This window comes from Rutilus rutilus, assembly GCF_951802725.1.
Source record: "Rutilus rutilus genome assembly, chromosome: 23".
Taxonomy (NCBI): Eukaryota; Metazoa; Chordata; class Actinopteri; order Cypriniformes; family Leuciscidae; genus Rutilus; species Rutilus rutilus.
This window is the reverse complement of record NC_140233.1, coordinates 8,391,684-8,407,923: the sequence shown is the minus strand read 5'-3', so window position 1 is coordinate 8,407,923 and position 16,240 is coordinate 8,391,684. Positions and strand designations below refer to the sequence as shown.

At 36.5% G+C, this 16,240-nt stretch overlaps 1 protein-coding gene across 2 annotated transcripts; it reads right to left on the bottom strand.

The window, feature by feature from the left end:
• Window positions 1–890: 890 nt before the first annotated feature.
• On the bottom strand, window positions 891–15,628 carry LOC311283039 (mucin-2-like). 2 transcript variants are annotated; one of them, XM_084397200.1, is made up of 8 exons: window positions 9,162–9,390; window positions 8,926–9,040; window positions 8,461–8,548; window positions 8,292–8,377; window positions 7,853–8,063; window positions 1,901–1,940; window positions 1,593–1,710; window positions 891–1,321 (listed from the first exon to the last, which is right to left on the bottom strand). In XM_084397200.1, the coding sequence occupies exons 1-6, from the start codon at window positions 9,269–9,271 to the stop codon at window positions 1,924–1,926; spliced, it is 627 nt and encodes a 208-aa protein (XP_084253326.1). In that variant the 5' UTR covers window positions 9,272–9,390; the 3' UTR covers window positions 891–1,321; window positions 1,593–1,710; window positions 1,901–1,923. The 2 variants fall into 2 exon arrangements, with proteins under 2 accessions (XP_084253326.1, XP_084253327.1); XM_084397201.1 differs by lacking the exons at window positions 891–1,321; window positions 1,593–1,710; window positions 1,901–1,940 and adding exons at window positions 9,504–9,533; window positions 11,293–11,355; window positions 15,561–15,628 and having other exon boundaries at window positions 7,713–8,063; window positions 9,162–9,429.
• Between the last annotated feature and the right edge of the window lie 612 nt (window positions 15,629–16,240).

The window sequence follows — 16,240 nt, the reverse complement described above, 5'->3', positions numbered from 1 at the left end:
GTCACACTGCAAAAATGTAGTTGTATAAATATATCAATGCCAAAGATTAATGATTGACATACAAGTTCAATCTATCCAGTGCTTGGGGTCTATATGACTCCAATCGACTTTTCCGTAGTTAATAAACATGGTTCCGATCATCTCAGTTGCATACAATTTTGTCACTTTTTCTCCATTATCTATGGATCTATGGTCATATAGACCCCAAAAGATCAGGAATGTAAACAGGAAACTAGGGGCATATGAGGGTTAAAGTTCATCTTAACCAGATTGGTACCAGATTGGTGCATGTTAAAGGTTCAACCAAAAATGAAAATTCTGTCACAATTGACTCACCCTCATGTCGTTCAAAACCCGTAAGACTTTTGTTCACCTTCGGAACACAAATTAATATCTTTCTGATGAGAGCTTTCTGTCCCTCCATTGACAGCTACACAACTACCACTTTCAAGCCCCAGAAAGGCAGTAAAGCCATCATTAAACGTAATGTGACTCCAGAGGTTTAACCTCAATTTTACCAATTTATTTACAAAACATTAATCTCCAATGCGCGTTCAGGAGAGCCACAATGCATGCGTGTTGTTGACATGAGATCGGATGTTGTTACGTGTGCTTCATATTTTGTTAATAAAGTAATAAATTATCATTTTTCCCCTGTAGGCATTTTCATATATAGCATAAACTGATCATTTCATATTTGTTTAGCATAAAATGATATTATTATTATTTACAAATAACCTGTAAATAGGAACGTAAATCTTAAATTTCATCTTAAAACATGTAGAGTCTTTGTAATTTCATCATTGTGAGACATTTGGTTTAGAAGTGTTGGTGTGTGTTTTTATTTTCAGTGCATTCACTGGCACTTTTCTGAGAAAAATCCAGGAGACTGTAATTTATGCTCTTTATTATGCTTTATTGTGATTTTAATTCATTTCATTGGAAGGAAAAGTACAGTACACCATTATATCATGCACTAAATAGATTATTCTTACTTAATAGAGTGAACTAATACCCATAGATCAAACCACAAAGAAAAAATAAGTGGTGCAATATTTGGCAAAATAATTTTAGCCATTAATGCACTTCAACAATCAGCTAGCTTAAATCATTGTTATTGTCATTTTCAGTTATATATTTTAAAATTGTTGCTTTTTAGTGACAGATTACTCGGTAGGAGTGCATGTGCAGCTGTCAACGTGTGTAGTGATGAAGGATCTCACTGCTATTGGCACACTTCAACTTCACCTCTCGACTGTTGGTTGTCGCCTCTCGACAGCAAGAACAGCTGTGCTTCATGATGTTCTCTTCCATTGAATACCTGTGCAGGTTTCCAAGAAAACACCAGTCATATGAGTGTAGATCAGCTGGATGTGAGTTTATCCTATTATACAGTATCCATGAATGCTAAGGTGGACTTACAAATTACTTCATGTTTATTACAAAGTCTTCAGAAAGAAAGTCTGACAAAAAAATATTATGCAAACTATGTCAGTATAGTTACTCTATATCTCTAAGACTTTACAGTTCATCTGAGAATAAAAAAATAAAATAAAAAATGTGTGTGATCAATAGGTGTGTAATGCTCTCACATTGATTTGGTGTCACAGTGGCCAGCGCAGGAAGTGACTTCTACATTATCAATGGAAGTGCAATCATTGACTTGCAGACGGGTGAAGTTCTTCCCAAGAACACAGTTGCTGGGTTCACCTGAGAGATAATGGAAGCAGGTAAGCTTGTGACTCATGAACAGTACATGCATTGCATTTTAGGGCCTATTATGTTATTTTTGATTTACTTAACATCTGTTAAATGATCTGGATGTGAAAGGTGGACACAATTATTTCAACATAAAAAAAATATTGTTTGAGTCAGGGTGTTAAGTATAAAAATATCTTACAGATTTCGCAACATCCATCTATGTCAAATTGTATTGTTCCCTGTAAAGACACAAACAAATTAGAATAGAAAACGCTATTTAAACATTTCATTCACGTTCATACTAAAAAGTATGTTTTCTTTAAAAAAAAAAGTTGAATCTAAGGTTCAAACAGTTAACACTGCCATCTAGAGCAGTGGTTCCCAATTCCAGTCCTCGTGACCCACTGCTCTGCACATTTTGTAGGTCTCTCTTATCTGACACACTCAGTTCAGTTCATGGATTCTCTCCTAATGAGCTGATGATCTGGTTCAGGTGTGTCAAATAAGGGAGACATACAAAATGTGCAGAGCAGTGGGTCACGAGGACTGGAATTGGGAACCACTGATCTAGAGAATTATTGTATTATATTGTCATCACCCAGTTTTACTTTCTTTCTTGTATGAAACACAAAAGTTATTTATAGCAGAAAGCTGGTCTTTTTAGTACAATGAAAGTAAATGTTGACCGTGGCTGAAACTGACAACTGAAATGTAGGTCTTTTCCTCACACGCTATAAAGACGAATCAGAATAAAGCACACAAGTTGTATGAATTATTTTTTTTTTTAATCAGTCGTGCTAAGGAGCCCCGCAAATGATATGTGGGGAAGAAAAAAATGATTATATATATATATATAATTATATATATATATATATATATATATATATATATATATATATATATATATATATATATATATATATATATATATATATATATACACATACAGTCAGGTCCATAAATATTGGGACATCGACACAATTCTAATCTTTTTGGCTCTATAAACCACCACAATGGATTTGAAATGAAACGAACAAGATGTGCTTTAACTGCAGACTTTCAGCTTTAATTTGAGGGTATTTACATCCAAATCAGGTGAACGGTGTAGGAATTTCAACAGTTTGTATTTGTGCCTCCCACTTTTTAAGGGACCAAAAGTAATGGGACAGATTAACAATCATAAATCAGACTTTCACTTTTTAATACTTGGTTGCAAATCCTTTGCAGTCAATTACAGCCTGAAGTCTGGAACGCATAGACATCACTAGACGCTGGGTTTCATCCCTGGTGATGCTCTGCAAGGCCTCTACTGCAACTCTACTGTCTTCAGTTCCTGCTTGTTCTTGGGGCATTTTCCCCAAATGCATGCTCAGTCGGATTCAGGTCAGGTGATTGACTTGGCCATTGCATAACATTCCACTTCTTTCCCTTAAAAAACTCTTTGGTTGCTTTCGCAGTATGCTTCGGGTCATTGTCCATCTGCAATATGAAGCGACGTCCAATGAGTTCTGAAGCATTTGGTCACAACATGCTTTTCTTCACAACATTTGGCCAGATCAAGAACACATCCAGGAGGTAGGTGTGTGTGTGTCAAAGTCAACAATCAAGAGAAGACTTCACCAGAGTGAATACAGAGGGTTCACCACAAGATGAAAACCATTGGTGAGCCTCAAAAACAGGAACGCCAGATTAGAGTTTGCCAAACAACATCTAAAAAGCCTTCACAGTTCTAGAATCCTATGGACAGATGAGACAAAGATCCACTTGTACCAGAGTGATGGGAAGAGAAGAGTATGGAGAAGGAAAGGAACTGCTCATGATCCAAAGCATACCACCTCATCAGTGAAGCATGGTGGTGGTAGTGTCATGACGTGGGCATGTATGGATGCCAATGGAACTGGTTCTCTTGTATTTATTGATGATGAGACTGCTGACAAAAACAGCAGGATGAATTCTGAAGTGTTTCGGGCATTATTATCTGCTCATATTCAGCCAAATGCTTCAGAACTCATTGGACGGCGCTTCACAGTGCAGATGGACAATGACCCGAAGCATACTGCGAAAGCAACCAAAGAGTTTATTAAGGGAAAGAAGTGGAATGTTATGCAATGGCCAAGTCAATCACCTGACCTGAATCCGATTGAGCATGCATTTCACTTGCTGAAGACAAAACTGAAGGGAAAATGCCCCAAGACCAAGCAGGAACTGAAGACAGCTGCAGTAGAGGCCTTGCAGAGCATCACCAGGGATGAAACCCAGCGAGTCCGGGGTCAGTAAGAAAATTAAGTATTTCTATTACAAATAAATGCTGTTCTTTTGAACTTTCTATTTATCAAAGAATAATGTCAATGTCAATGTCAAATTTATTTATATAGCACCATTTATCCCAACCGAGGTTGTCCAATGTGCTGCACATATTGTAATAGACAATTGCACAAAACAAATAAGCAATAAAAACATCATAATAAAACAAACATTTCAATACAACTTCCTCACTAAGTATATGCTAATTCAAAAAGATGCGTTTTTAGCATAGTTTTAAAAACAGATAGGGATGATACAGAGCAAATACACAGAGGTAAAGCATTCCATAATCTGGGGGCAGCAACTGAAAAAGCCCGATCGCCTCTGCACCTCAGCTTTGACTTTGGGATACATAGCAGTTTCTGGTTAGATGACCGGAGAGAAAGAACAGGACGATACTCAGTAAGTAATTCCGAAAGGTACGGAGGGGCCAGACCATTTAATGATTTAAACACCAAAAGAATAATTTTGAAATTCACTCGATAACGCACGGGCAACCAGTGCAAAGAGCGTAAAACTGGTGTAATGTGCTCCCGTTTTTTAGTCCTGGTTAAGAGTCTAGCAGCTGCATTTTGAACTATTTGTAACCGGGATAAAGCTGACTGGCTAATCCCAAAATATAGTGAGTTACAGTAATCCAATCTCGTCGTAATGAAAGCATGGATCAATTGTTCCAAATTTTTACTCGTCAAAATGGGTTTAACTTTAGCTAGTAGTCTAAGCTGAAAGAAACATGATCTGACCACAGTTTTGATGTGTTTGTCAAATTTCAGCTTATCATCAAAGATAACCCCTAAATTTTTAACCCAAGGTTTTACAGAGGAAGATAACTCACCAAAATTAATGTTTGGTGTACTAACAGAGTCTGAAGGACCGAATACTATCTCAGTTTTACTCTCATTAAAATTAAGAAAATTTAAAGACAGCCAGGCTTTCACATCAGCCAAACAAGTCATGAGTGCTTCTAAGCCATTGGAACTCTTTTTTAAGGGCAAATATATTTGAGTGTCATCTGCATAGCAGTGAAATGACAGACCATGCTTCCTAAAAATAGAACCCAATGGTAGCATATACAAAGAAAAAAGAATCGGAGCTAAGATGGAACCCTGAGGTACACCACATGCTAGAGGAAATGACTCAGATGAGTGTTCACCCATATTAAAATTAAAACGTCTATTTAAAAGATATGAATTGAACCATTCAAGAGCGCTTCCTGTTATGCCTGCACAGTGCTCCAGGCGAGTAAGAAGGACTGCATGGTCAACAGTGTCAAACGCAGCACTCAAATCTAGGAGCACAAGCACAGAATGGTTTCCAGAGTAGCCAGTAAGTAGAATATCATTTAAAACCTTCAGGAGTGCAGTCTCTGTAGAGTGGAATTTTCGATAACCTGATTGAAAGACCTCAAATATCTTATTTTCATCAAAAAAACTCTGCAATTGTAAAAGCACTATTTTCTCAAGGATCTTTGTAATAAAAGACAAATTTGAAATTGGTCTATAGTTTTCTAAAACAGTAGGATCTAGCCTAGATTATGTCTCTTGAGCAAAGGATATACTGTAGCATGTTTTAACACATCAGGTACAGAACTAGTTTCAAAGCATCGGTTAATCAAAGTCACAAGATATGGACCCACTGCATCAAAAACTTGTTTCAGGAAATAAGGAGGCAAGATGTCAACGGTTGAGCCTGACGGCTTAAGCCGGCATACTATTTCTTGGAGATATTCAAAAGAAATAGGTTTGAATTGACTAAACTCTGCACAACAAACAGAGTAGATGGACGGATCAGAATCAGGGTGAGATATCCCCCGTCTGATAGAATTAATCTTGTCAACAAAGAATCTCAGAAAATCCTCACACATTGTCTTTGACACAGCAGGGTACTTTGAGACCGTTGGGTTGACAGCAGTGTTAAAAACAGTAAAAAGAGTTTTGGGCCTATGGAAATTATTGTTGATAATGTCTGCAAAATACCTTGATTTTGATTCTTTCATGGCCGTCTGATAATTAAATAATGAATCTCTTAATAATTCCAGCGAAATCTGGAGCCGGTCCTTTTTCCACTTTCGCTCCGCCCGTCTACAGATCTGCCTCGAGACACGAACGTTATCGTCAATCCAGGGTTCAGATCTAGGTTTGAGTTTTAAAGTCTTTACAGGAGCAATTGAATCCAAGATAATCAAAGAAGTCGAATTAAATTTAAGTAGGAGCTCATCTGGACTTATGTCAACTGCTTGAACAGCATCACAGAAAGCTAATGAAAAGGATATGCTTGTAGATGGAGTAACTGTTAATTATTCTAGATTTACGGACACATTTAGTAGCTTTAGCACAAGTTGGTACCCAGGGAACAGAAAACATAACAGTTTTATGGTCAGAAAACCCGTTTTCAGTTACTTCAAGCTCATTAAGTGAAATGCCATAAGAAAGCAAGGTCAAGAGTATGTCCCGACTGATGAGTCGGGACATTCACATACTGAATGAAATCAAAGGCATTTATCAGATTAGAAAATTCTTATAATGAGTCCGTTGTGCAACACACATGAATGTTGAAATCACCAGGATTAACAGTTTATCAAATTTGGGTAAAAATTCCCCCAAGAAGTCTGCAAACTCGTTTAAAAAATGTATATTGTGCTTAGGAGGACGGTATATCAAAGCAACCAGTAGTGGACCATTCAGATCAAATAAACAACTGCAGTTCAAAACTCTGATAAGCATGAAACATCGTTTGGCTGCAAGAAAATCTGTCTTTAAAAATAGAGATCAGTCCTCCACCACGGCCTGTTGTACGTGGTGAATTAAAAAACAAACAGTTTTGTGGCAAAAGATCAGAAAACGGACTTAAGTCCCCATTTGTGAGTCAGCTTTCAGTAATAAATAAAAAATCAAGGTCCCGCGAGGAGAAAAAGTCATTAACAGTCTTATTTACCACTGATCTGGCATTTAGCAACGCCATCCTTAGACCAGGTAGATTTTCAGTCGACTCCGAATTCCGAATCCGAGAAAAACGTTGAAGATTATTCACACAAACTCCAGCACGGTGAAAACGAGGCGAGCCGTAGACAGGTAGCGGAGCAGCTTCAGCCATAGTCACCGAAGTGTTCTTATTCCATTGATACACTGGGTCCAGAGAGCGCCAGCGAATGGAGAAATCGCCGACCAAACAAACCCTTCACATGGAAACCCAGAAAGGATCGACGCGACTCTAACTTAGTTGTTGTTGAGCCAGGAAATGCTTCAGCTTAACGGCAAAGCCACCCCGTCTTCCGCGTTTTCTCCTACGCCTCCTCACAGGTAGAGAACACGGCCAGCGGCGCAGGTAGCCAGGTATGGACGTCAGAAACGGAGATGAGTGAGATGAGCCGTTTCGCGATTGATATATCAGATCGTTTGTACTAGTTTGCAAACTTAAAAGAGTTAGTCTGTCATATATCAATATTGAGGAAGCGCATTGTGTTAGATAAAAGATCAAACAGCATAAAACAAACAATAAGGACTGGACCAGGAGTCCGACGGCAAGCCACACACAACGGCGCCATCATGACCCGTTATTATACAAAAGTAGAATACAATAATTGTAACAATATTTTACAATTGTAAATGGTTACCTTCAGGGCATAAACAGCCGTCCACACAGTGTTCTTTACACATGATGTGTCTACTTCAAAAGATTACTATTTAATTCGTTTTTTGTTTTATTTTAGGATATTTTGGGTGTCTTCTTCAAAAGTTTAATTTATTTGTGAGAAAATAAAATAATTTAATTCTTGAGTGAACTGTTCCCTTAAATTACATTTTTCTCTCCATCATAACTAATTTCATCTTCCAGAAATGATACTCACGACAGAGCTGCTCTGTCCTCCATGTTCCTGGTTTTCCTCCAGCATGTGTGCACTGTCGTGAAATCTCCGTGAGTGTGTTACAGAGACAGTCGTGATTGCCATAACATTGACACAGGTCGCTCACACAGGCTTCTTCAAATGAACCCATGTCCATCACATTGTAACAGTCGCTAAACCCTGGACTGCTGAGATACTCAAGGCAAACGCTTGTCTGGGACAAAAAAATCAGAAAACACTCGTAATTTAAAATAACATCTCTTTTTTTTTTATCTTATACACTTAGAAAAAAATATCTGAAAATATCAGTGAATATTAGTACCAATATTCCAATTAGTAATTGATAAACAATTATTATTACATTTTATGTAAACAATGTAAACTTCACAACTCCAAAATCTGTTAAAATAATAGCAACAACTTTCATTTTGTATCATAATACCTGGTTTTCGCACTGATCATAAGGAGGAATTATGATGTCCTTACAAGATTCAGGTTTAAACACTTTCCATTCGGCCATATTAAAACCTATACGAATGAAATGTTTGGATGTCATATATTAAAATATGATTCGTTAAATTACTTTTGATTTCATCAAAATTAGGTTTTACCATTGTCAACTGAATCATCAGTCTTGTTGCCATTGAAGTTTCCACAAAGTCCACAGGTCTGGCCTAGATACTTTTCTGAAAGTTCAATCTAGGGAACATCATATTGTAAAATTTATGATTATTGGATGGTCAGGCCTTATTTGTCTGTGTCACAAATATAGGTAACACTTACATTTCCATAGTCCACTTTAGACATTACCATAAGTAACTTTAAAAATGTCCCCCAACAGATATTACACTGACTATAAGTAACTTTTCAAGGACAAATCAACTTATTCTATTAAACCAAACCTAACCCTAATCATAACATTGAGTCTACTTATACTCTAATGAGAGTTAGTTGACATGTAGTTGTAAAGTTACCTAAAGTTAGTAGAATGTCTAAAGTGGACTATGGAAATCAAGTGCAACCCAAATATAATACTAAATACAGTAGCTGTATATATGAATAGAGAAAAAGCATACCAATAAAGATTGGTCCTTCTCCCAAAATACAGTCACTCCATTTTTGTTAGAGATCTTAACATTTGATGTGCTCAGATCGACAGTAATTCCATTCTTATAGGTTGAATTATACAACCTGTTAGAGAAAAAAAAAAAAATCATCATCACTCAACATAAGAAAGCAATATCTTTGTTTTTAGAGGTTAGACTACAAGACAACTGGATGCAGTATTAAGTTTAGATTAAAAACAACTCACACTTCGTTGTCCATGATGATGTCGTTGTTAGTGAGTTCAATGACTGTGCCCTGCAGATTTATTGTGATTTTGCTGAAAGTGATTGAGTTATTTAAAATCTCTCTTTGCATCTTAATGTTAAAATCAGAATTATCCAGGCCATTACACAACCCGGCCAGAATGTAGTTGCACGTGTTTGGCACTTGAAAGAAATGACCATCAAATGTCTTGAAGTGGAAATTTCCCCATGTACTGCAGATCATGGACTGATGATCAGGATTCGGTTAATCTAAACCAAGAGGGAAAGTTTATAAATGTGTGATCTATACTGAAAACTAAACCAACATTGAAAAGACTGCATACCTTCAGTTGTGATTCTTATGTCAGGGAACACTAAAAATAGAAGACAAAAAGGAACATCATTAAACAGTTTGAATCGTATAAAGAGTTCAGTCTATATATATATATAAATAAACACACACACACACACATTTTATTATTTTTATTAATTGTAAATCAATGCAATTAGTACTGGGGCAAACATAATTTTTTTATTAATTATATTAGGTGCAATTAATACATTTAAAATGATAAATATTGTATATTTTGGAATCATTTGTATTCCTCATTTAGATCCCATCCATCAGGTCGAACAGTTTTATTTTAATTAAAACTTTTAGATCACGGACCTCTCAGATTAATACTGACATGCCTCAAAGCTCAGTTTTGGGCCCTCTTCTGTTTATTATTTATGCCTTTAGATTATATTTTTAGTAAATTCAGTATACATTCAGGTCATTGTACACTGATGACACCCATCTCTATTTGTCTTCAAAGCCTAACTCAACACTACAAACCTCTTCTGTTTTGGTTTGTGTATTTGAAATGAAATCATTTTTTACATGAAATTATCTTAAGCGTAACAGTGAGACAACTGAGATTTTACTAGTAGGCATTACAGTAAATCAAAATTGAAAAATGTTGATAATTTCACACGGACTATTGACAACTCTGTTGTTTCTCCTTCATTAAAGGAACACTCCACCGTTTTTTGAAATAGGGCTTGTTCACTTTCTTTCCTACATTTAGATAGGTGGGTAAATGCATTTTTGTCTCAGTGCATGGATTGTTTTAGTTTGACAGGGTCGGCGCGAGCTTAGCTTAGCTTAATGAATGGAATCCTTTGTTGCCAGCTAGCATGTCCTGAGTAAAAGTGATTTACTTTTTTTAATTTACTCTCATAAATGATTTATGATTTACTCTCATAAAATCAGCCATGTTCATCGCCATTCATGTACTGTAGGAAAAATAGCCAGCTACTATTCACGCCGGTATGTTGACGGAAGTCGTGGGATTTCATGTGTTGCGTGATATCTCTGCGCTGCTTCGGCTGTGCTTCCCCCTAATATAGTCAATATCTGCCTAGGAAATCGCCTAGTGTTAATCTGCATCGCTATTTGTACTGGTTGTGAATACGCAGGCCACAAGAAGTAATTAGGGCTTTTTGGGGTTTTTTTTTTAATAACTTTTACTCAGGACATGCTAGCTGGCAACAAAGGATTCCATTCATTAAGCTAAGCTAAGCTCGCGCCGACCTTGTCAAACTAAAACAATCCATGCACTGAGACAAAAACGCATTTGCCCACCTATCTAAATAGGAAAGAAGGTGAATAAGCCCTATTTCAAAAAACGGTGGAGTGTTCCTTTAAGAGTCCCAATGCCTCAGATCTTCTGCTTCTATAACACTTGTTATACCTTTTATACGTTTGACTTTAGTTGTACTGCTCCAAGCCTTTGGAACACCTTACCTCAAAGCATACGTAATGTAGTCTCTTAATTTTTAAATTACATCTTAAAAGCCATCTTTTAATAAAAGCTCACTCTGTTTTTTTTCCTGTTTTGTTGTATTTGTCCTCTGGTGTCTTGAAAGGTACCTTTAAATAAAATGTATTATTCTTTTGTTTAGCATTATCATTTACACACTGAATCAAATTGGGAAATGAACAGAGAAAGTACATTTTGAATATTTGTTTAATGTTTTTTTAACTTCTTTTATTATTCTTATAAATAAATAATAATCTCCCTTGATCACCGAAATGAATGCATTATTTCCTGAACAAATACTTTTTAAAATAAAAAATGAAATATTTACCAGTTACTGTTCGGCCCGTTACAGGATCTAGTGTGGCGTGCAGATAATCCATCATATTTGAGTCTTTAAACATAAAAAGACAGAAACATATTTACAATATATTGTGCATTGTAAAATGAGAACAAAACAGATTATAGGCAGCTGACCTGCTTGTATCGACTGCAGCCCCACCAGTAAAACGACCCATCTCAGCATCCACATCTGGGACATTATTACAGTTCCCATGTAGAAAACAACCATGCTCGAGAGCTAATGTGAATTTGTCCTTTTATAGTAAATGTTATCTTTCTTTGGAAGAATATAATTTGTGATCAGAAGGTGGGACCCATCGTATGCATTATCACTGGATTCTATCTCTTAACCAAATAAATATAAAATGTCCCATATCTCTTTTGAGAATAAACAATAGTCATGCGAACTTTAATGGTGAGGATCAAAACGGCATTTTTCTCTATGATCTCAAACTAAACAAGGATGTGAGGGATGTGACTGTTTTCTAAAGAACTAATAAGTCTATTGGCATTTACATGCATGGCATGACATAACATACATTGGTTTCATTTGTTTAGCAAATACATTTCCTTCAGTTATTTGCATGCTTAATTATGCCTGTTGAAATGTATTGTATATCCTCTGTTACTTTCACTGTTCATTTTTGCTATATCATATTTTATCTTTCATTTAATAGCACAGGGCATATTTAGAGCAGCTTTAGCAGGGCTCAATGCTAAAGATTTTTTTCTACTGGCCTGGTTGGGTCAGTGGTTCAAATGTTAAGATACCAGTGAAATATCACAATTCTCTGTTACAATTTTGATACTACAGCAAAACCACTAGCCTAATTAATTTAAAATTAAAACATTATAAAGACAAGTAAACAGTCAGTAATAAAAGAAGAACAAATAAGCAAATTACATATAGCACAAATAAATAAAACAAAAGGTTCTAACAGTAGTTTTCGGGTTTGATTTAAGTAATCAAATGTAAAATAACACTGCATAGTCTTCACTGTATAAATTAAAGGTAGATGAATTCAATGTATTCAAGTTTTCTGGGCACGCACTTCAGATGTTTGCACACATAAAACCTATTGTCCGACTCCTGTAAACGCCCTGTAATAATGTAGGGAACCACTCATTATACATAAACAACATAACAGTTCAAGTTTTTATTAATATATACAATTCAGTTTTAATCCAAATAACAGGTGTGCTCAGAAATCAAGAGCATGCAACAGAAGTGCGCGCTCTCTCTCTCTTTAACCGTCAAAGTTAGTAATATGTGCCTTTTTTTACATTTATAACTGAGATCCCAGGCCTCATTTTTCCTACTAGCTACGCCATTGTCACTCCATGGTTGTTTGACCACTTGACAGACTTCCGCCGAAATTTAATAATCAAATATTTCTGATAGAAAAAAATGTAAGATGACTGGAACAACCAGCTGATTCACTGTTGCTTATTTATGCAATGCTTTTTTTTTTTTTTTGAATTGTTTTATCTAATGTAAAATCTAAAGGCTGTTTCATGCCTAATGTTCCAGGTTTCTTTTGAATTGCATGCAAAGACACAATGTTTGTTATCATCAACGAACTTCGATACCACACGTGGCAATTACAAATATTACATTAAATGTATTTGCGTGACATGACAGATCGCTGTAGCAGTAGAGAGTATTTTGCTAAATATGTGCACTATATTCCATATTTATTATAATTTTATTTATAACATTATAAAAAAATATAAATATTATGTTGTTATCATAATAAAAACCCCATCATATTTAATTTGAGTTGTTATTTTTAACCTTTAATAATAATACCAGCTGACAGAGCTTTCTGTATGTTTAAAGCATTAGGTGAGTTATTTTTTATTTTTTTTGAGAAAAATTAACATGTATCTACTGTATACCTAGGCTAATATTTATCCAAATGAATCGATATTGAATCAAGATCTTTTTTACACAAGCTTTTCCAAGGTTGGATTTGGCCAGGCTCTAACTATAAACAGGAGTCTCGTCTCAAAACATCAAGATAATGTGTTCTTTCTCTCAAGGAGAGCTACACTTTAGTCTAACTGGAAAGTAAGGCTTTAACAAAGAAATGGTCCCTTAAACAATTGGCTTCAATGCCCCCTATATGTTTTAACACATTGAAGACCTTTCTCAAAACAAAACAAGTCCCTATTTCATTTCTGGAAGCCGGGCTAAATTAGCAAGCACTGTTACTGCATTCAAATATCAAATACAGACATTAAAGAATACATGAAAAGAACATTTCAGTAATCACACTGGTAACTTCTATAACAAAGTAAAATCTCCAGAGAAGTCATTCAACTCATTTGATATTTAGAAGGAAAAATATTGATTAATACCTTGATTATAATCACTCATTACATATACATTGAAGCAGCAGTGGATTCCAATCCACCCCCTTCAAAACTTACCCACATTCAAGTGTGGATTAAAAAAACAATGCAAAAAGCTAAAAATGTTTAAAAGCTGAGTGTCTGTTCTTACTTTTGATATATTGCATATTCAGTTATTCATAGCCTGAGTGTTCTGTGCTCGTGATGATCTAAACGTTTTCTGTTTTTTGTCCTTCAACCTCCATCGCATCCGCACCAGTCCCTCATTTACCCCTCTTTTATAAATATCACAACTATATGGCCGTTTGAAGGAACTGACGTTCACGCCATGTTGAAATGACAGTAAATTCGAGGTTTTAACTTGTAACTTTGGTTGCAACTTTGGCCAGCCTGTTTACATTCAATTTCTGATATGAGCTTACATTAATTCCAGCCCAAAATGATTGTCGCTGTCGGTGATCGCTATATGCACTTGGTAGACCCTCTGGTTTTGCTGTGCTATTAATATTATTTATATAACTCATGTCGGGTGACCAACTGGCCATGATTATTTGCCAGGATCATTAACAGCTGTCATGGATGTTTTGCAGCACAAAATCTGACCAAACGGATATATAGGCTACAGGAGAATAATTTTCGTTTATTTTATCTATATGGCTCGTTAGATCTAGAATTCCGAAGTGAAATAAAGTAGAGCTGTAAGATTAGCCTACCTTTTTTTGTTAACGAATTCAAATGAATTAACGGGAAAGTGAGCAGATGTAGGCCAAGCAATGGTTCCACCATAGCAGTGTACAGTGAGACATTTAAGATTAATAGAAAACTGTTCATACAAAATATTTTTGAAATTCTAAATAATATATCAGTCTGCCTTTACATTGCTTTAATGATTTACTATTTTTTTAGTAATGATTTACATGTCATATTTATGTCCCGTGCAGAGTGAATCCAGCATTTATGCAGATGTTACTTCCGAGATTTTGCAGCATGCAATTGGCCGTCGGTCCTCTTAGCAGCATGTAAAACGATCGTTTTTTTTCAATGGATTATGTAGGCTGTAGCCTTGAAAGTGAGCAAAGACCGCTCCCTTTACAATCACTAAAACACTGTCAATCTCACAAAGTTTGGTTATAATCAATGAAGCAGCCAACAATGCACAATAAAACTCTTACTTTGCATCATGTCTACACTTTGTTAATGAGGGGTTTCGTGAGCCTGCATAACTCAGCACTGAATAAAAAGTCTGACGTTTTGAGCGGTGAGTGGATTCTGACTAACTTAAAGGGTTAGTTCACCCAAAAATGAAAATTATGTCATTAATGACTCACCCTCATGTCGTTCCAAGCCCGTAAGACCTCCGTTCATCTTCGAAACACAGTTTAAGATATTTTAGATTTAGTCCGAGAGCTTTCTGTCCCTCCATTGAAAATGTATGTACGGTATACTGTCCATGTCCAAAAAGGTAATAAAGACATCATCAAAGTAGTCCATGTGACTACAGTGGCTCAATCTTAAGTTTATAAAGCGACGAGAATACTTTTTGTGCGCAAAAAGTAAACAAAAATAACGACTTTATTCCACTATTCATTTCCTTCTCTCTGGGCCTCGAGTGAGTTCACGTAGTGTAATAGCGCAGCGCTTCTGTGTTGTACGTCACACGTAGGCTCACTATTGGCCGACACTGGTCATGTGTGTGATGCGTGTGACGTACAACACAGACGCGCTGCGCTATTATACTACGTGAACTCACTCGAGGGTACAAACAAACATTTTGGAAGGAAAAGTCTAAATGAAAGCTTTAGCGTAAGTTCTGCCAGGAAGACTCAAATCAGCGCGTCATGTATTACCTCACTTCTAACCAATCATGTGCTAACACTCGCAGTATAAAATATTGGTACTTACATTTGTCTGAGTTCGCAGATGCTGACGCTGCCAATTACCTCCATCCTCCCCAACCACCACCAAGATGGTACGGAACTCATCCGCCCCACCACCACCAGGATGGTCCCTTCCTTTACCTCCAGGGGGTCGGCTGCGCCCCTGCCTTCGTCTTCAGGCAGGATATGCAGCTTCCGCTACCCTCGCATTGTGCGCTAAGGACGGGACCTACGCCAAAGAACTTTATAAATGTATGCTTGCTGGGCTGTTAATAAATATACGCTTGTTATATCAATTTATCTCCCGAGTCTTTCTGGTAGAAATATAAATGGAATACATAAAATGCCTTATATTAAAGATGAAAAAGAAACAGATTTCTTTATTAAAACAGTCATTTATCTGCAGCAAACGGGCAAATGCCGGTCTATCTTGGCTCAAGAAACCATTCAGGCTTGGAGTCAGCACGGCAAATACCACCTCAACTTTGTCACGTCCCTGTACACGCCCCATTCAGTCGCCAACAGTCGCTGTCACTCGTGTCGTCGGATATCGCCCACTCTCCATTGAAATTAATGGAATGAAATCTGCTAAAACTGGTAGAGTCTCCACCACAAAACCTCAGGTCCAGTTTCTTCTCTGATTGACAGTAATTGACAAGCCTTATTTGATCCACACCTAAAAAAGATAGGAAATCAAAGGCACGT

What these genes read in the sequence shown, in the direction of transcription:
- LOC311283039 (XM_084397201.1), bottom strand. Translation starts at nt 9,403, where the DNA reads ATGATCTGCAGTACATGGGGAAATTTCCACTTCAAGACATTTGATGGT. An exon ending in ATCATCATGGACAACGAAGT is followed by an intron (nt 9,041 to 9,161) that starts GTGAGTTGTTTT and finishes TTTCTCTAACAG; the next exon opens with GTTGTATAATTCAACCTATA. An exon ending in ATGATCAGTGCGAAAACCAG is followed by an intron (nt 8,064 to 8,291) that starts GTATTATGATAC and finishes TTTTTGTCCCAG; the next exon opens with ACAAGCGTTTGCCTTGAGTA.